The following is a 20,309-nucleotide window of genomic DNA, read 5'->3' as shown; positions in this document are numbered from 1 at the left end:
GGGTAGTTTTATGTACACAAAAAAGTTAAACTCTCCGTGGATGAAGGTACTAAGTTCGCAACATAGCATGTGCTTCCAATTTTACTCCGTTGACATGGAAGAACGTGTCATGTTTGGTTTGAATCATAGCATCTTCATCCATGTCGAGTTGTATTTAATTTCGCATATAAGAGTAAAGTGTCAGTATTGCGATTAGGTTATTCTTCTGTTAAAACAGTATTTTTTTATTGAACTTGAATAGGTATATGACTATGTCGAAGACAAGTTTCGAAGTAATGGAATGTTAGATCATTGAGCGAAAACAAGAGGATAAAAACATACTAAGGCAATTTTTAACGTGGATGAAGGTGTTATGTACCTTTTTTCATAAATAAATATAGTAATATGTATATTTCTAAAATAAGGATTAAATTTATTGGTCTATCAGTGTATAACTTGCATTTTCACAAAAACAACATCGTCATATCGATTGTTAAACATTTTTTACAGCTGAATAATACTCAAAATTATGTTTTTGTAACATAGCACGTTCATCCACTCACGTCTTCAATTGAATGATTAAAAAAAACCGGCCAAGTGCGAGTCGGACTCACACACGAAGGATTCCTTACCATTAACTATAAAAACGGTCACCCATCCAAGTACTGACCCCGCCCGACGTTGCTTAACTTCGGTCAAAAATCACGTTTGTTGTATGGGAGCCCCACTTAAATCTCTATTTTATCCTGTTTTTAGTATTTGTTGTTATAGCGACAACCGAAATACATCGTCTGTGAAAATTTCAGCTGTCTAGCTATCACAGATCACGAGATACAGCCTGATAACAGACGGACAGACGGACAGACAGACGGACAGCGGAGTAGGGTCCCGTTTTTACCCTTTGGGTACGGAACCCTGAAAAAGCATATTTTATCATAAATTTTACTTTATTTACATAAATAATGCCAAATAACTCAAAAGTAGCACAGGAAAAACGGTTAGCGAAATCTACTCCACACTCGCGTTCGCGGCTTCGCGCCGCGTAGTCTGAAGCGGGCTATAGACATAGTACAGTAGTTACCTAATCACGAGGGCCGCGAACGCGAGGGTGGAGTCGATTTCGCTGATTAGCGAACTAGACTCCACACTCGCGTTCGCGGCTTCGCGCCGCGATTCGCGCATGTGTGTGGAGGGCCCTTTTGAATGACACAAATGGAAACGTGTGTGTTTATTCACACGATGGCGGTAGCGCTTTTTAACAAGCGTTGTTGGATTATATTAAAAATTTAAATAAAACCAAAAAAAACATTATTTTCTTCTTTTGGCCTCAGAAATGCGTGGTTAAAATCTTTCAGTTCCTCGTGTTACACCGTGTATATGAATGGGCCCTGGAGGGAAAGTACCTCAAAACCTTAAGTTAGCTCATTTTGCTTAAAGGAAACAATCTTTTATTTTTGAAAATAAACAAAACTGCGTTCAAAGATTTTTAATTTTTTTTCAATTTTGCTTGTCTAAAAATATTCTTGAATACTAAATGTTCGATTTTAATGATATTTTGTACGACGGACGAGTGTTGAGGCCGCTCCAGACTACGCGGCATTCGCGCACTAGAGGGGGCTTAATGTATAATGTTTTTTGGATGCTGTATCGAATAGAAGAATAAAATAGCAGGTGTTTATTTTATATTTCTATCTAATAATTAATTACTTGTGATTCGTATGGATTAGTGATGATATCTACTTTATGATTTGAAAAAATCATCAGTGCTATAAAAGGCCATGCTTAGGATAGGAGATTTATTGTTTAAGTTTTCTAAGAAAGATTGCATCACTTGGTGAATTTTTTATATCTGCCGGAAGAGCATTATAAATTTTAACGCCATATACAGTGAGCGACTTACGCGTCTTGGCCAGGCGCGCGCTCGGCGCGAGCAGTAGGCGCGGGTGGCGGCGCGCGTCGCAGCCAAGAAGCTGCGCGCTGCTCATGTATGAGCTTAGATTCAGTCTGACGTACTTGCAAGCCTCAAGGATGTAAATGCTATGCAAAGTTAAGATTTTGAGTTTTTTAAATAATTCTTGCGCCGGGTAATCAACAGGTTTTCTAGTACCCGGATGGCACTTTTTTGGATTTTAAAGATCTTGTCGCGATCAGCTGCGGTACACCACAAATCGATACTGTAGGTTAGAATGGAATGAAAATATCCATAGTATGCTTTCTTTATATTATCTACAGACAGACTGGGAGCCAGCCTAGATAATGCATAGGCATAGGACGCTGAAGACAGCTTGTTACAAGTTTCATCTATATGTGACTCCCACGTTAGCCCCTCATCAATTACAAATCCTAAGTATTTTACGCTATCAACTTGCGGCACAAGTACATCGTTCAAACTTATGTCGAGCTTTGTGTTGTTAGTTTTGCGCAGCTGAAAGTGAATTATATTCGTTTTATCTACGTTTACTTTAGACACATACCATTGACTGTGAACCAGCGAGATATTAGTTTCATAACTTCTCCCAATTTGAATTTTAAGTCTAAGAAATTTTCTGCATTAACTATGATGCATGTATCGTCCGCGAACATAACATACTCTGGGCCGATACATGCTGATGTGATATCATTGACGAGCAAAAGAAACAGGTAATTTCCCATTGTCGAACCTTGGGGAACAGCAGCATAAGCCATGGTTTCCAGCTTAGACTTTGCATTTAAAACGTAGGTACACTGCTTACGATTCCTTAAAAATGATTCAATTAATTTGTGAAATTGGCCTTCGATACCGTATCGAGATTTGATGTATATTAACCATACCATAGCTATGTCCCTTCGTTTGACTTTTTTTGATTAATATTGTGAAAATTAGAAGCGAAAAACAAAATCTATCAAATTTGTGAATGCTCCTAACTTATAACAATTAAAAATTCGAAAAAAATCAAACGTAGGTGTAGCTGATACCAATGAGTGCTATTGTTTTTTTGCTCACCAGTTGGCGCCTCTGTTGATGGTGGTCCAAAAGACTAAAGAACAGCTGTCAGTCATTGAAGTGACATTTGACATTTCGAACTATGGAAAAGACCACCATCTACACTAGCGCCCCTAGCGGCGAATTCATACGCGTTAGCCCTCATTGTGTCAAAATATTTTTAAATAGAGGGTATTTGACTACTAGTCAAATCAGTTTCTTTTTCCGAGCTGTCAAAACGATTTTGCTACTATGGAATGAGGGCTAACGCGTATGAATTCGCCGCTAGGGGCGCTAGTGTAGATGGTGGTCTTTTCCATAGTTCGAAATGTCAAATGTCACTTATCACTTCAATGACTGACAGCTTTTCTATAGTCTTTTGGACCACCATCAACAAAGGCGCCAACTGGTGAGCAAAAAAACGATAGCCCTCATTTATATGAAACACTAGCGAGTGTGGAATCTCGTTCGCCAATCAGCGAAATCGACTCCATTGGGGGAGCTTTACAACGACCGTCGTGTATGATCGTGCGAACACTGCTTAATAAAATCAAAGATATAGCTGGTCAAGCAAATCTTGTCAGTAGAAAAAGGCGCGAAATTCAAATTTTCTATGGGACGACATCCCTTCGCGCCTACATTTTTTAAATTTGCCGCCTTTTTGTACTGACAGGATTTGCTTGACCAGCTATATACACACGGTGCCCATGAGGAAAGGGAAAAAATTGAACTACGCATTCCTGGGGTCATAACGAGTAATAAATGTTATTACAACCTAGGTCGAAGAATTATGCATTTTAATTTTTAAAATTTTTCATACATAATAAATACATAACGTTTGCTTCTCTAGTATAAAAGTGCCTTAGGACGAGCTGGCAACGTTTATTATTGCTATCTCTTTTTATATTTTTACGAGGCAATGATGGAGGCATGATGGAATGGAGGCAATGTCATGAAGACTTTTTTGGGCATAGATTATTCAAAGCCGGCAACAATTACCCCACTGAATATTTAATCAAAAGGTTGGTTAATACAAAAATACGAATACGAATTATGACGTCTCTTCGTCTTTCTTGCTTCCTGTTTTGTAATATGAGTTAAGCATGAGGCGATTATCCACTAGATGAATCGTCTAAAGTTAATACAAATTAAAAATCTTTACTTATCTTATCTTATCTTATAGTTTCGGGGGCCCTTTCGGATACACTTCGACCCATAGGGATCTTTTGTGCAGTTACCCCCTAGAAAAGATCCGTCCGCTACTCAAGAGCCTTCCCCACCATCTCCATATGCCGGATGATGGACCTTATGGGTAGCTTTTTGAATTCCTTTGGTACCAGGTAGCCTGTTCCAAAGTCCTTCATTCTTTGTCTGGCGAGGGCGTGACATTCACACATAAGGTGTTCTATTGTCTCTTCCTCTTCGCCACACATACGACAATCGGTGTTGTCAGCGTGCCCCATCTTGGCCAGGATTCCCTTGACCCCGTAATGGCCAGTAAACACCCCCGTTATTATTTGGAGTTGCCGTTTGCTAAGTTTCCAAAGCTTTTTGCTCCAACCAGAGTCTACCCCTTGTATAAAGAGCTTTGAGTGCTTTAGACCCGTCAGACTGTCCCATTCTTCCTGGTGTTTGGTCTTAGTAAGGTCTTTGATAGCCGTTGTGATGGTTCCCTGTGAGAGCCCCACGAACGGTTCCGGACCCATAAGGTTGTTTGCAGATCCGGCTCTGGCAAGTTCATCTGCATTTTCATTGCCCATGAATCCCTCGTGCCCTGGGATCCACACCAGTTGCACTTTGTTTTGCCTTCCAAGCTTGTTCAGAGCTTGGATGCCATTGTATACCAGTCTAGAGTCCACTCTAGGCGCCTTAAGCGCTTTGAGTGCAGCTTGGCTGTCGCTGAGAATATAGATATTCTTCTTAAAATCTTTACTTACACATCACGTAACAGAATAAGTTTCAAAGATTTGAAACTGCAGCAGCGCAGAATGAGAATCTTAAGGGGGAAATTCAAAAAGCTAGTGGGGGTAACCTCGGTCAACATCGGGTTTCTAGGAGCGACGAAGGACCCCACTACACGGATCAGAAGTCAAACTGCGGTCCGCAATTTTTGCAAACGGAACTTCACTGAGAGTTCGGTCTATTAATTTATTATGTTCATGTCAATTTTATATAAATAAAACTGTAAAGTATAGCAAACATCGTTTATTTTATTTTTTTAATAGGCGTATTGACAGAATGTCATAATGAACCAAAAAGCAAGTATAGCTTCAATTTTTTTTTTAATGGCTGAATGCCATGATGCTGTGTCACAAATATATGTGAAATGGAAATTAAAAAAAAAAATAGCCACAACCGAATACAGAACCTCCTCCTTCTATGAAATTGAAGTCGGTTAAAAAGAGCTACTTTCCGGCCTAGGTCTGCAACTATGTACGAAATTTAATTAAATTCCTCTCGTCTGGCCGCACCCGAGACGTGATACTTTCCAGCCTAATATGAAGAACATAATATCAATATTTCATTGCATGTTTGAGAAATAGTACATTATTGCAGAGGCCGGGACAGGGCAATTTGTGGACCTTATCACTAAGACTCCACTGTCCATCTGTCTGTCTGTCACCAGGCTGTATCTCGTGAACCGTGATCGCTAGACAGTTGTAATTTTCACAGATGATGTATTTCTGTTGCCGCTATAATAACAAAAAAAAATAATGGGGCCGTTTGCCGTTTATTGCGTAATGGTACGGAACCCTTCGTGTGCGAGTCCGACTCGCACTTGGCCGGTTTTTTGCTTCATCATCTAAACGGCAAATGGCGGCCACTTTTTCCGTTTAGCTAAAGAAGGCAAAGGTAAGTAATATAAAACTATACGCATCACAAATAATCTTCATCTTCTCAAATGTTTTTTTCGCCCAAGTCAATAATCTGTTATAGATGGAATCATATCAATTGAGCTAATGCAGTTTACTCAAAGAGTCTCAAGAATACAATGCCATTAAGTGGTAAACCACAAATTAGGATAACTACCTCGTAGTAAAAGCAGATTATAACCGCCTTGATATGTTAGTATAGATTAACGACTCTATTTTTTAAATAGGCTACAAAATACACTAACTAAATAATGGCTAACATAACTTTATTTGCATTTTACAACCGTCGACACCCAAAACGAATGCACTCTGTAGAAAACCATATGTTACAACATGTTTTTATTTTAGACCATTTTAACCCCATTCAACAAGGAATAAGGTTAAAATAGTAGATTGTGTTACAAGGGAGCAAAATGACATATTTACGGCGAGGGCGTACATTGAATCTTAAACGAAGCGAAGGTTTCTATAATAGAATCCCGAGAGTAACGAAGATTCTAAAGTAGAATCCTGAGCGTAGTGAGGGATTCAAGTGTGTTACGCCCAAGATGGAAATAATTTTGCTACCATGTGACACATACTGCTTTTCACATCACCTATGAGGTAATTATGATGTTTAAAAATATTATTTAAGCTAAAAAAATAATGTGCAATTGTTTTTAAATAGTGTCCTAGAACAGAAAAGTGTTACTTTGATCCCTCCTAGCAGGGAAGAAAAGTGCCACTTTGATCCCTCCTAGCAGGGAAGAAAAAACCCTTTTTCGAATTGGTGATGTGAAAATTGAATATACATGCAATGCACTTCTAACTTATTTTGTAAGTAACTAGTTGGCGTGGCGGCTACGAGAACAAAAGCGGATAATAGTATTGTAATAATACGATGCCATTGTTAGTACAGGTGAGTGCATTAGCTCAGTTGATATGATTGGATCTATAAACAAAAGCCATTGTCTCTATTGTAACGGGCTCCAAGCTTCCAACTTTGGCACGTGGCAAAGCAACATTGCCGTTTAATAAGCAACTGAATCGCGATAGTACTAAAGTTGAAATCTTACGAGCGCTGTGTATTCTCGCCTATATCGGGGTGGTCGACCGAACCATCCACATTACGCAACCGTGTTATCTTGAATGAGCTGTCAAAAAGATTTGAACTATAGTACTATCGCGATTCAGTTGCTTTTTAAACGGCATTGTTGCTTTGCCACGTGCCCAAGTTGGAAGCTTAGAGCCCGTCACAATAAAGACAATGGTTTTTGTTTAACAGATTACTTAGGTTTATAATGTATTCTTAGGCTAAAAAATGATTTGAGAAGATGAAGACTATAATTAGATTATAAATTGGGAAATAAAAAGGGCAAGAATTTTGTTATAGGTACTGATTTATACAGAAATTAATTGGTAGACAAACCAATCAAAATAATCTTAGAAAGAAAAGTCGTGAAAGTGAGAGTGAGAGTCGGACTCGCGCACGAAGGGTTCCGTACCATTATCTATTGTTTTTAGTATTTATTGTTATGGCGGCAACGGTTGTATTCACATTTGTCAAGGCTTCACGTGACGGCCGCCACACATCAGGCGGGGGCGCGGACGGGGATGGGAGTAATCTATATTATGATATTCCCATCTGTGCCCTTGGGGACTTGGGAATATACAGAGATAAAAAGGTAAAATAAAAATGTTAGCCTAGCTAGGTCCATCGTATTGTCATGTCAATTGGAGATCTAACACCGGTTGTCGTTTTTGAAGAAGGTGGAGACACGGCGGGCGCCGGTAGAGTTGTAGAGGGCGCTGGTGTCCGCTCTGCAGGGGCGAGGGACGGGGCGGGGGCGCAGGGGGCCGCGCTGGTCCCACTGCTGCTGGAGGTTGCCTGTAAATGATAGGATCGGTATCAGATGCAGTAGACGTGATTGCGGACAGTGTTGGTGGATTTGGTCAAAAACTTTTAATTTATTTAAATAATAGCCGTGTATAGTTTTTACAAGAATTCATTTTAATTTAAAAACCGGTCAAGTGCGCGTCGGACTCGCTCACGTAGGGTTCCGTACCATTATGCCAAAAACGGCAATAAATCACGTTTGTTGTATGGGAGCCCCACTTAAATATTTATTTTATTCTGTCGTTAGTATTTGTTGTTATAGCGGCAACAGAAATACATCATCTGTGAAAATTTCAACTGTCTAGCGATAACGGTTCATGAGATACAGCCTGGTGACAGACAGACAGACGGGCAGACAGACGGACAGCGGAGTCTTAGTAATAGGGTCCCGTTTTTAGGGTTCCGTAGCCAAATGGCAAAAAACGGAACCCTTATAGATTTGTCATGTCTGTCTGTCTGTCCGTCCGTATGTCACAGAATATTTTTAATTAATTCTCTGAAACTATAAGAACTATACTGTTGAAACTTGGTAAGTAGATGTATTCTGTGAACCGCATTAAGATTTTCACACAAAAATATAAAAAAAACAATAAATTATGGGGGCTCCCCATACTTGGAACTGAAACTCAAAATTTTTTTTTCATCCAACCCATACGTGTTTGATCTATGGATAGGTCTTCAAAAATGATATTGAGGTTTCTAATATCATTTTTTTTCTAAACTGAATAGTTTGCGCGAGAGACACTTCCAAAGTGGTAAAATGTGTGCCCCCCCCCCCCTGTAACTTCTAAAATAAGAGAATGATAAAACTGAAAAAAATATATGATATACATGCAAACTTCCACCGAAAATTGGTTTGAACGAGATCTGGTAAGTAGTTTTTTTTAATACGTCATAAATCGTAAACCGCAATTTACCTTTCACTCACGTTTCGCATAAAAAATACATTGTTAAATGATGTAATGTACGGAACCCTCGGTGCGCTGGTCCGACTCGCACTTGGCCGGTTTTTACTCCTTTTCTTTTAATACACTTGATGATTTTGGTTGTCGTTTAAGTGTTTATATAAAAAACGTATTATTGATGTTTTAACACTCCCTACAAACTAAGTACTTCTTTTAGTTTCTTACACTGTATTCCAAGTACCTACCCAACATATTATGCATAATCAACCATTCTATGTTGTTGTTGACACCGGTAGTCCTTAAGACTGACGGTGATTAGTTTGACTCTGAATGAACATTATTCATGTTAATTAGTGGTAAGCGGTGTGGGCCACACATATTGTAGACATTGTAGTAATTAGTATAATATGTATTACTTGTAGTGGCTGTTTGTGTACCTAAATAAATTGAAAAAAAACGGTGCCGAGGTGTGGGCCCGTGCGGCCGATTCTCGAGTGCGAGTTTCTCGCACGTTTTGGGTCGAGAAATCGTATGACATTATCGTATGCAATAATAGCTAGGCGAGTATCGTATAAAAATGTTTACATTCATGCGAGAAATATAAACTCGCCTACGATAATGTCATTCGATGATACTCGCACGGAGATTATCGCCAGGCGAAATAGTTTACACGAGGAGCCGCATTCTAGAGAGATATTTGCTTACGATTTCTCGACTCGTCTAAACTCGTTCTCGTATGACATTTTTTCACGTACGTGCGAGTATCGCACGAACTCGCACGAATCGGTCCGAGCCGATTTTCATACGAGTTTTGCCAGTCAACTTAAGTGATTAGTTGCTAATCATTTACCACTAGGTATACGTATAATGTAAATATTAGTAATAACAGCCTCTTGCAATGCACTCATGATGACGACTGAAAAGCATATAAACTCGAAATACGATTCTCGCATTTAAGTTTTGTTTACACGGAGACATCCAATCATCAAAGGCGAGGAGATTATCGCCCCTACTTGTACGATATCGTACGTAAAGTTTACATCATGCCATATTTTTTTCGTGCTACGATAATCGCATGGTCGAGGCGAGAAACTCGCACCATGTAAATGGGCCTTAAACACAAGCTTTCAAAGTCAGAGCGTCCTCCGTACATTATGGGCCCGTCCGTGTATAACAGACTACCCGCAGCGGTCAGAGATGCAGCATCCACAGCTATTTTTTTAAATGTAGACTGCGAAAGTGGCTCCTAAATTTAGCTTTGTACAGCGTCGAGAAGTTTTTTGAACTACCGTACACATAAGTTATCAATGTACTTAATACACGCTGTGTTAACTTATAATGTTACGATCGCATTGTAATGAATAATGAATATGTATAATTAATAATCTGTATGAATAATTTCGTTTGATATATTGGCTTACATTTGTACCTATTGTGACTTGTAACTTCGGCGTACATCGGTAAATAAAGATTTGTTTTTGTGTTTGTAATCCTTTATCATCGTATTTTCACGGAAACGTTGGTATTCGTCATGCTACTTCAGTCAAGACTGACTGAAATAGCATGACACGTTCGTACGTTTCCGTGAAAATACGATAAATAAATTAATAAACATTACAGGGACATTCTTACACAGATTGACTAATCCCACATACAAAACATCCATGACTCAGGTACAAATAGCTGTGCCCATCACTCGGGACATTATCGGGATTCGAACTCAGGACCATCGACTTCATAGACAGGATCACCACCCACTAGGCCAACCAAGCCCCCATGGGCCGGCTCAGCCGGCTGCCGGGGGCGCAGTCGAATGCTGATAGTGATCCTGCGGCGCTCCTCTACAAGGCGGAGTCGATATTCGTTGGTGGTTTTAGACGGTAGTCCTACGTTAAAAAAAAAAAAGGCCAACCAAGCCGGTCGTCAAAATGGTAAAGGATTATGCACTACACCTGTAATCTACCCCGTGAACTTGAGTAATACCTACCTCTGGTAACAAGGCGAGTAAGAGTATTGTGTCTATCAGTTTTTGAGAGACGTCATCATGCTCGCTTGTATAACTATTCGCATCTTCCCCTGCAACTGGCGACTGGCACCTGGCACGAAGACGTCAGACGGCGACTCAGCAGAGACTCATTCTGGCTGCCTGTATCCAGTGTTGGCCGAACGTTAATTGCAATTAACCATTAACCAGTACAAATTGAACCGTAAACCGTAACGGACAGTTACAGTTTACGGTTCAGTTTGTACTGGTTAATGGTTAATTGCATTAACGTTTCGGCCAACACTGCCTGTATCAGCTCCTGAAATTTGAGGTAAATTTCCATTAGAATCGTCGTTTAAAGTGATTTTATCAGTGCAACATGAACTTGTATTTACTTTCATAACTACATTGCAAATATTGCAATTGACTAATATCACTACACTACTGGTGAGCGTCAGGATGGCGGGTTGATATATATCTTGCATTATACCTACCGCACTAAAAGTATGCAGTTATATTGTACTTTCAGTGTACCTCTGTAAATATAATCACATTTAAATAAATAAAATCTTCTTCTTCTTGCTGTGCCATATCCTCAGCGGATGTCGGCGACCATCTTACGGAACTTGGTTCTATCCTGTGCCAGTCTAGACAAACTGGCAGTGTCATTAATATTGGACCAGCTTTTAATGTTGTCTATCCAGGTTAGCTTTCTCCTTCCTCTGCTCCTTTTGCCGTCGATTTTCCCTTCCAAGATGTTACGAATTATGTTATACTTGTCGTGTCTATAGATATGTCCAAAATATGAGGTTTTCCTTGTCTTTACGGTGGTCAAAAGTTCAAGTTTTTTGTTCATTCTATTCAGAACTTCAATGTTTGAAACTTTGTCTCTCCAGGAAATTTTTAACATTCTTCGGTATAACCACATTTCGAATGCATTGATCTTAGCCTCCATAATCTTATTAATGGTCCACCCTTCGACACCATAGAGAAATATCGACAGCACGTAGCATTTGACCATGCGCCATCGTAACTTTAAGTTAATATCCTTATTTGTGTAAAGTTTCTTCATTTTCATTAACGTACTTCTGGCAATTTCTATTCTGATGCGTATTTCTTTTTCTGGATCCCATTTCTCATTAAGTGAGCTACCCAAATATTTATAACATTTAACTCTTTCTATTATATTACCGTTTATAGTCAATGAGGTCGGTTCAGTTACATTCTTACCCACAATCATGCATTTGGTCTTCGCTATATTCATTCTGAGGCCGTATTCTTCTACTACAGAGTTGAGACGATCTAGTAGCTGCTGAAGTTCGTCCATTGAGTGGGCAAGAATAACGGTATCATCGGCATATCTGAGTTTTCACGTTTTCGAAAGCTTCTTGAAATATAGATTCTGAATAAAGGTTGAACAACAGCGGTGACAGAATACAACCTTGTCTTACACCTTTTAGGATATTGAGGTCGCTCGTTTTCGACGTTCGACGTTGCTCGCTTGATGTTCCTACTTTTATGTTGGCTGTTTGATTCCAGTACAGGTTCCTGATGATTCTTTGATCCTTGCCGTCTACATCCGTTTTATTGAGTATTTGCATTAGTTTGTCATGTTTCACGTTGTCGAATGCCTTTTCAAAGTCAATAAAGCATGCGTAGACATCTTTGCTGAATTCCAAGCTGTTCTGAATCAAGACCTGCACTGCTACTAAAGCCTCTCGCGTTCCCAACCCGCTTCTGAATCCAAACTGAGTTTCTGATATATTTTTATCTATTTTATTGTATATTCTCATGTGTAAGATTTTCAGAAATACTTTTAGTGCATGACTCATAAGGCTTATTAATCTATGATCTCCGCATGTTTTTGCGTTCACTTTCTTGGGTAATGGGAGGAATGTGGATTTGAGCCAATCTTCTGGAAGCTGTCCTGTGTCGTAAATGTCATTGTAAAGTCTAACTAAAATTTGCATGCTTGTCTCATCCAATAACTTTAACATTTCCGAGTATATACCATCGGGTCCAACAGCTTTTCCGTCCTTCATGGTATTGATTGCCTTTTCTATTTCAGCTTTTAGGATTGGAGGACCTTCCAAAAATTCTTGTCTATTTGTGTTTACCGTAACAAGCTCTCCTCTTTAATAAATAAAATAAAAAAATAAATAAACCTTTAATAGAAATCAGTATATCTATCCCTAAAACGACCTAAGCTCAAAACAAGGCTCAAAACCTGACGTCAGGTTGGCGGGTGGACTTATGAAATCTCGTATTATTTCAAGCAAAATGTATGTAGTTATATTGTACCTTCGCTTCAGTGTACCTTCAATAAAAACCATTGTAGGTATACCTCTACCTAAAACGAGACATTTAAAAAGTAAGGGTTATTGGACACAACTTACTTTTGGAAGAGGTAAAGCTATTTTTTTTCATGTAGTTTAGTATCTTGCCTATTATTACCAATCAAAACTTTACATCTAAACATTCTAAACCCATCCATCCAGAAAAATATAAACTTTTCTATAAGACGTTTTTCGTCTCAGAGTGTACTAGTAGTCCATCATTTGGATTTGTTGATTTTTGAGTTTTGACCGAACTTGGTTTGTCATGGGCGGCACTATCATTTAGAGCCTCAAACAAACAACCAAAACCAAGTATTTGGTCAACAATCAACAACAAAGTCCGAATGATGGACTAGGTAGGTACTCGTACACTGCTACGAAAATCGTCTTATAGAAAAGATTTTTTTTTCTGGATGACATGGGTCAAAGCTTTGATTGGAATGATTGGAAATAATAGGCAAGATACTAAATTACAATTATAGTACACAATTGTATTTCTTTCATAGGGTTCTATCATCCATACTAATATTATAAATGTGAAAGTCTGTCTGTTTGTCTGTTACCTCCATACGCTTAAACTGCTGAACCGATTTAGTTGAAATTTGGCATAGAGATTTTTTGAGTCCCAGGGAAGGTCATAGGGTAGTTTTTATTCCAGAAATCACCCTCAAGGGGGGTGGAAATTTGTGGGGGAATCAATAAGCACTGAACCGATTTACATCAAATTTGGTATGGAGATACTTTGATTCCCGGGGAAGGACATAGGATAGTTCTCACCTCAGAAATCATCCCTTATGGGGGTGAAAAGGGGGGTGGAAATTTGTATGGAAAACTATTAAAACGGATGTATGTAAGTACATATTATGTCGATGAAATTCGCATGGAGATAATATTTTTAGTTGCGAGGAAGGTTGTAGAACAGGTTTTATTTCCAAAATCATCCCGTAAGAGTGTAAGGGGGTTCTCATCTCTTCTCTTCCCGTCTCTTCTCTTTTCTTCTAACACTTAACGTGCCGCTGGTAGTGTATGATAGATGCAACTCAAGACCTGGAACACCTGGAGTGCTGCTGGGTGCAATGGATCAGGGGTAACACTCAGTATGACTACAAGCTCTTTTGATCCTTTTAAATCTTGCAGTTGTACACATACTCTAGAAGAAGGAGAGAGGCATCCATAGTCTACAGCAACTGCTTAACATCAGGCGGGCCATATGTTGATATACCAGTCTGCCCCACATTGACCTTAAGTCATTAACAATGTTGTTACATGACCATTATAAATTATCATTAAATAAAATTATTAAGTACTTATTATTTTTATTTACATCTATGCAGTATAATTAGAGCATACATATTTTGTAAGTGTTATGTTTCTTTGTATAAAGGGGATGCACCAACATATGTATCCTTTTGTAGTTTTGCTGAACCTACAAACACAAATTTTTTGCTCTTAAGATCTAGTTTTTGATGGTGTTTGACCCATTGACCAGTGACCCAGTCCATACATTACAGGGACATTCTTACACAAACAATGGACTCACCCTAATATATTTTCCAGAGACCTGCACCTTGCTGTCTCAGCCAATTTCGATAAACCAAGATATTCTATTGAACAAATGGCCCATGTCACTGCTGGTTTCAATCTGTGCCCTTCATAATCTACATACTGCTGTCTGTGCCTCATGTAGTCTGCAAAAAAAAGTAATGTGGGGTGTCAAAGTTACCAAGCTTTGGTTTTACAACAAGATCAAAAGCTTTTTAAAAGTCAAATTAAGCAGTATCAGTGGTGCTACATGACTAAGAAGATTGCTAGCCGTACTTCCTTTTGGTACTGGTAATCACTCAAGAAATTTTCCAAATTTCTGGGAATACTTCTAGCTTGAGACAGACCGTATTTAACAATATGTGCAATAGCGGCTCCGCCAGCACCATTCTACAGTCCTTGAATACGCGCGTCCATCCGGACCAGAAGATTTTTTTTGGCTTAAGTTGTTGAAGGGCTCGCCGCACGTCTCTAGCCTGTCAACCTGAACCCGCGCCGCGCTGTTTTCGGTGCTCGCTGCCACTTACCTCCAACTTTGGCTTCTCCACGCTGACCACGGAGTGAAAAAACCTAGCAAATTCATTACTTGTTCACCGGACAAAGGTTCTCCATTAATTAATATTTTTTCCGTACCTACCTCTACTGCTTTTAGAATTCATTTAATTCCAAAACGATTAAGGATCTCTTGCCATGATTTCTTGCATACTTGTATATAATGAAGACATTAAGTACGGAAAAATATTAGGACTTTTGTTGCAAAAAATTAAAAAATTATAACAAATTGTAAACCAAACAAGTGTCAATACTGTCAATGTCACTGAAAGATGTCACTAGAAAAAACCGATTATTTTTAAGCTGTCACGAGCTCGAGTCAGAACGTCCCTACTAATTTTGACAGCTCTCTTAAAAAAAAGAATGTCTCTGGTTTTTGGCTTCCTATTATTGGGTCGTACATTATTGGGTCGGGCTTTCTCGACGTGTGCCAATAATGCGCAGCCCAATATTTGAAAGCCAAGGACTCAAATTAGTGGACGCGTATTATTGGGTCGTACATTATTGCCCTGTGAAAAGAGTGGCTTCGTATTATCGCCCCGGACCAAGCCTGCGCGGACCGAGAATGCTCAACCCAATAATACACGACCCAATAATAGACGTACATCATGGACGCCAATTATTGGGCTGTACATTCTTGGGTTGAGCATTATTTGGCTGTGTATTAGCGGTTCCCGGGAATAGATAGTATTTGTAGGTTAATTTACTGGTTAGTAACAATATCAATAATAATTCTCAGATTTAGATATCAATCAAACAGAGTTAAGAGAAAGAAACTGCCTACCCAATACCTATTTCTTCCATTGCAATAACTATGAAACATAGGCTGATTTTCACAAGCTACAGTATATTCAAGTCAATTAATTCAAAACTTTCATTAAGACCCTTTTCTTCTAAAGTGCCTTTAACACCGGTGAATACTTTAGAGAAACAAGAGAGTACTAGAGTGAATATTGATAAGAACATCTTAGCGCTTTTAGAAAGACTGTCTCTAGTTAAATGTGATACAGCAGAAGGGGTGAAGGTATTAGAGGACTCTATAGCATTTGCTGATAAAATTCTTCACATCAATACGGAAAATGTCGAACCGCTGTACTCAGTGCTAGAAGAGGAGTAAGTTTCGAGAACATTATTTAGCTTAGCTTTGTTAAATATCTTGTTGCAGTTTCCTTTAGAAAAGTTATTTTATTTCAGGAACTTAAGTTTACGAGATGATGTTATAACACAAGGAAATTGCCAAAAAGATATTTTAAAAAATGCTACTGTAGTAGAGGATGACTATTTTGTGTCACCCCCAGGAAACATACCTTTGCATGAAATAGAAGTTGAAGAAAGAACAGCAGAAACGAAAAAAAAATGAGAACTGAATTACAAAAAGTAATTAATTTAAAAAACTTTTTCAAAATCATAGGATCTTCTAGTAGCCAAGTTACTTATAATTTTAAGAAACCTAGTAAAGTTTTATTTAATAATATTTACATAAACTGGTTAAAAGCAATTTCTACCAAGAGCACCAAACATTTTCCTGTATTGATAAACAAGAACATGGAAGACTTAAAGAAAAAAGCTCTTCCATTTGGTGCTATATGCCACTGCATAACTGATGAGCATGACATTGGTGTCCAACATTGTCTTTCACAATTTGCTCCGGAAAAGAAAACTAATCTCCATTTGAAACTTTACATACCGAAACAGGATGCAATGCAGTACTTCATTCAGTGGCAACGTCTCAGGAAATATTGGTGGAGTTCAGTAAGTAAAAATTACCGAGACTAGTAAATATTCTAGATGGACAACCTCCTTACAATTCTGCATTCCGCATGCCTTGTTATACTATTTTTCCATTTTAACTTTATACAATATCTGGAATACTTCAGCTGCCTTTAAATTCAAACTTTTGTTTTAGATAACCACCACACCAAGTTTATTCTCTATAAATGAAATGAAGTATGTGAATGACATGACTGAGGTGGACATAGTGGCTCAATTTCCCTGGGGCCAAGAGGTGGTTGAAACTGTCACATTGAATACTCAAATCACTGTAAGTAGTTTTTTTTTCATCATCAATATTCCATAGAAGTTAGATGTCAATTGAAAAACGCTGCCAATTTAGCTTGGTCTAACTAACAATTCTGCAATTATTTATTTTAAGTATAATATTAGTATTTGTAGTATTTATTATGAATGAATGAATATTTTTTAGTAGAGATGCCCCGAATAGTTTAGGCCGAATACCATGTTGTTGACTGTACATACAGCTATGAGCACAAAAAGTGCCTGATTAAAAACTTAATAGTACTGTTTTTATCAAAGATTTCAAAAGTAAAAATAGGCTTGTTCATATAATTCCGACCGATTCTCGTTTGGTGTGTCTCGGTGGAATGCTACAACGCGATTAGTTGATGAGTTCGCATCACTCGCGCGATTGGTCGCAACTATTTGCGCAACTTGGCTCGCATTCGTGCACAGGGGTGTCACTGACATCATACCATTTTTGGTGCCCGTAAGGCCTGTCTTTACGAAGTACCTAATAAGTAATATATAAGTCAATGGTTTTTATAGGATGTGAAAAACGCGCTGTGTATCAGCTGTTCCACAACTCTAGAAGGTGCCCTGTTTATTCTCCTGCTGGACGGACAGAATAAGCCCTCTGAAAGCCACTTGAGGCTTCACAGGAAAATGGCGCCATACAAAATATCCTTTGCCTTAGACTACAAAGGTAAAGTTGAAAATAATTAGAAAATATACTTAACATGAAAATTATAAATTATTTGAAATTTGGCCTGAGAAACATCAGTTTCGGACACAACTACATAAGAGTATTCATTTTTATATTTAAGTTATTATTTAAGCCCAACAGTTTGTTTCTTGCAGATACCGACAATAAAGAAACATTGAATGAATTAGCTATCTTGCTGTACAACATATTGGAAGGTGAAAAAATATCCACCTGGCTTCCAGACTTCGCCTTATCAATGGAATCACAGGTAAACAATAGTACATTATTGTCGAGGCTCGGAAATAGCTACTTGCTGGCTGAGGATTCGTTTTAAACGGACGACCTTGGGAGTCCGTTTAATGAGGGCTATCGTTTTTTTGCTCACCAGTTGGCGCCTCTGTTTTTTTTTTCTGTTGATGGTGGTCCAAAAGACTAAAGAACAGCTGTCAGTCATTGAAGTGACAAGTGACATTTGTCATTTCAAACTATGAAAAAGACCACCATCTACACTAGCGCCCCTAGCGGCGAATTCATACGCGTTAGCCCTCATTGAATCCGAAGCTAGCAAGTAGCCTTCCAGCCGAGTCATATATAGTGCTTTTCTCAAAAATGGCACAATAAATGCAAATATAATAGAAATATTTTACAGAAGCAACGTTCTTATGTATATATTTTCACAGAAAAAACTAAAAAGATTTGCTTTGCCGCCGTTTTATTTTTTAAATTAAAAATGGAAGTGTATTTTTCTGCTGAAAATACGCCAACCTATTTGAGACATCTAAATAGTCGCGGTACCAACATTATAATAATAAGTACTGATCATCTGTTTGGCTGTTTAATGGACCTATGCCTTCATTTGATATGGCCACTTTAACTTTTAAAAAGTTTGGAACTCGACAAATAATGGAACTTGTATGCAACATTGCAGTCCCGAAATCGAGACTGCAATGTTTTTAACTTTTTAATTTTTTGACTGACCATAAACTACGCACTTCGCGACCTACTTTTTAACCGGCAACGTCGAGTTTGCCGTCCTTTTTTGAGAAAAACAGATATATGTACCTATTATTATTTATTATAGAAATGACCATAGTCTGCGTATTTTGTGTTATACTTAATTATTTTATTATCTTGTGTACCCAAGGAAGTAGTAGGTAAGTTAATGTTTCTTAAGCTCGCGAATCTTAAGGGCTCTCCACACTCATGAGCGAATCGCGGCGCGAAGCCGCGAACGTGAGTGTGGAGCCTAGTTCGCTAATCGGCGAAATCGACTCCACACTCGTTCGCGGCTTCGCGCCGCGTAGTCTGGAGCGAGCTTTACGATTCAATCGCGAGTTACGGCTTCTACAGACCCTGCAACAAATTGCATGCGATTTTAGATAATTGCCGACTAAAAAGGAGCAACGAATTTGATCGATCAAAGGCCGCAATGTCGCACATCGTATACGATTATCGGTGAGGTTTTTATAAGCTATTATGGTTGCGCTACTTACCATTATTTGATATTTACCAGTCGCTTTTCGGTGAAGAAAAACTGTGAGGAAATCATACTAAACCCAGTAAGGCCTTCTTTCCTCTCTGGATTGGAGAACGGGTGGCAGTCGCTTTCGTAAACACTAGTGCCTACGCCAATTCTTGAGGTTATTTGACAAGCGGATTCCAGGCTCCCATGAGCCGTGGCAAAAATACGGGACAGCGACGCGAGGAAGATGGATGAACTTGTTCTACTAATTTCTTAAAAGTTGGACTAGTGATGTACTTACGTTTTTACTTTTCTCATTTTAGATAAAGGAAAACTTGCTCATGGGAGTAGCTTACACAGCCGTGATCAGTGAAGGTACACTGTCAAATGGAATCATGCATTTGTTAAACAGCAACACTACCCTGAAGGTAAATTGAATAATGTTCTTGAATTGATAATGTGTCATTTATTAGAATACTGGAGCTATTTACACAAGTGGCCTATGCATGTACGACCCACGTAAATACCAATTTTATTTAATCATATGGATAAATTCAACCAATGAAATTCTAACTTTTTCTGGTTGTCATTTCAGGAACAAATACACATCGCCGATTTAAGTTCTTATGCAGCACTTTTGTTTCAAAAGTAATTATAGATTGAAGTAGAAAAGTAGTGTGAGTAACAATAATAATATTAATAAAAGATTATTAATCTAAACTGGGGTTGTCTCTCTTATTTAAAAAACAACACCTAAGTCTGTCACTTTCAAATTTATTTAGATACGATTTTATTGCAAGACAATACATACAATATGTTTTATTGAATGACACTGAGGTGCAAAAAAATACTTCAATTTGTCCATTGCTGGCCCGCTGGGAACACAGCTCGTGTCTTCGATCAAATAATCGGTTAATTACGTCAATTATACCGTTAAATAATTTAAAATTGATCTGTATATCTAGCGAGACAAATTGATACTGAATTACTCCCTTCATACCTACATCCAGTTTTATATACTAAAATAGACTACAGCAATTTCTAAACTTATTCGTTCTTTTTAATACAGCTCAGTGTAAAATATAAACACAATAATTTGATCTATAATTAGTACAAGCC

At 38.4% G+C, this 20,309-nt stretch overlaps 2 protein-coding genes and 1 long non-coding RNA gene across 4 annotated transcripts; 2 read left to right on the top strand and 1 right to left on the bottom strand.

The window, feature by feature from the left end:
* Positions 1-5,943: 5,943 nt before the first annotated feature.
* On the bottom strand, positions 5,944-15,669 carry LOC134744253 (uncharacterized). Of its 2 annotated transcripts, none has more exons than XR_010128069.1 (4): positions 14,985-15,669; positions 14,456-14,603; positions 10,583-10,898; positions 5,944-7,681 (listed from the first exon to the last, which is right to left on the bottom strand). It is a non-coding gene; the product is annotated as an uncharacterized LOC134744253 (long non-coding RNA). The 2 variants fall into 2 exon arrangements; XR_010128070.1 differs by having other exon boundaries at positions 15,095-15,669.
* Positions 15,670-15,691: 22 nt separating this feature from the next.
* LOC134744247 (glutamyl-tRNA(Gln) amidotransferase subunit C, mitochondrial) lies at positions 15,692-16,523 on the top strand. Its single transcript, XM_063677994.1, is given in 3 exon segments — positions 15,692-16,122; positions 16,204-16,338; positions 16,340-16,523. Coding segments are annotated over 3 exon segments (471 nt in total). The 5' UTR covers positions 15,692-15,823; the 3' UTR covers positions 16,377-16,523.
* LOC134744243 (DNA polymerase subunit gamma-2, mitochondrial) lies at positions 16,366-19,910 on the top strand. Its single transcript, XM_063677991.1, has 6 exons — positions 16,366-16,761; positions 16,916-17,050; positions 17,572-17,728; positions 17,884-17,996; positions 19,514-19,618; positions 19,786-19,910. The coding sequence occupies exons 1-6, from the start codon at positions 16,366-16,368 to the stop codon at positions 19,840-19,842; spliced, it is 963 nt and encodes a 320-aa protein (XP_063534061.1). The 3' UTR covers positions 19,843-19,910.
* The last annotated feature ends 399 nt before the right edge of the window (positions 19,911-20,309 follow it).

Source organism: Cydia strobilella, chromosome 9 (assembly GCF_947568885.1).
Source record: "Cydia strobilella chromosome 9, ilCydStro3.1, whole genome shotgun sequence".
Classification (NCBI taxonomy): Eukaryota; Metazoa; Arthropoda; class Insecta; order Lepidoptera; family Tortricidae; genus Cydia; species Cydia strobilella.
This window is presented reverse-complemented; position numbering and strand designations above follow the sequence as displayed.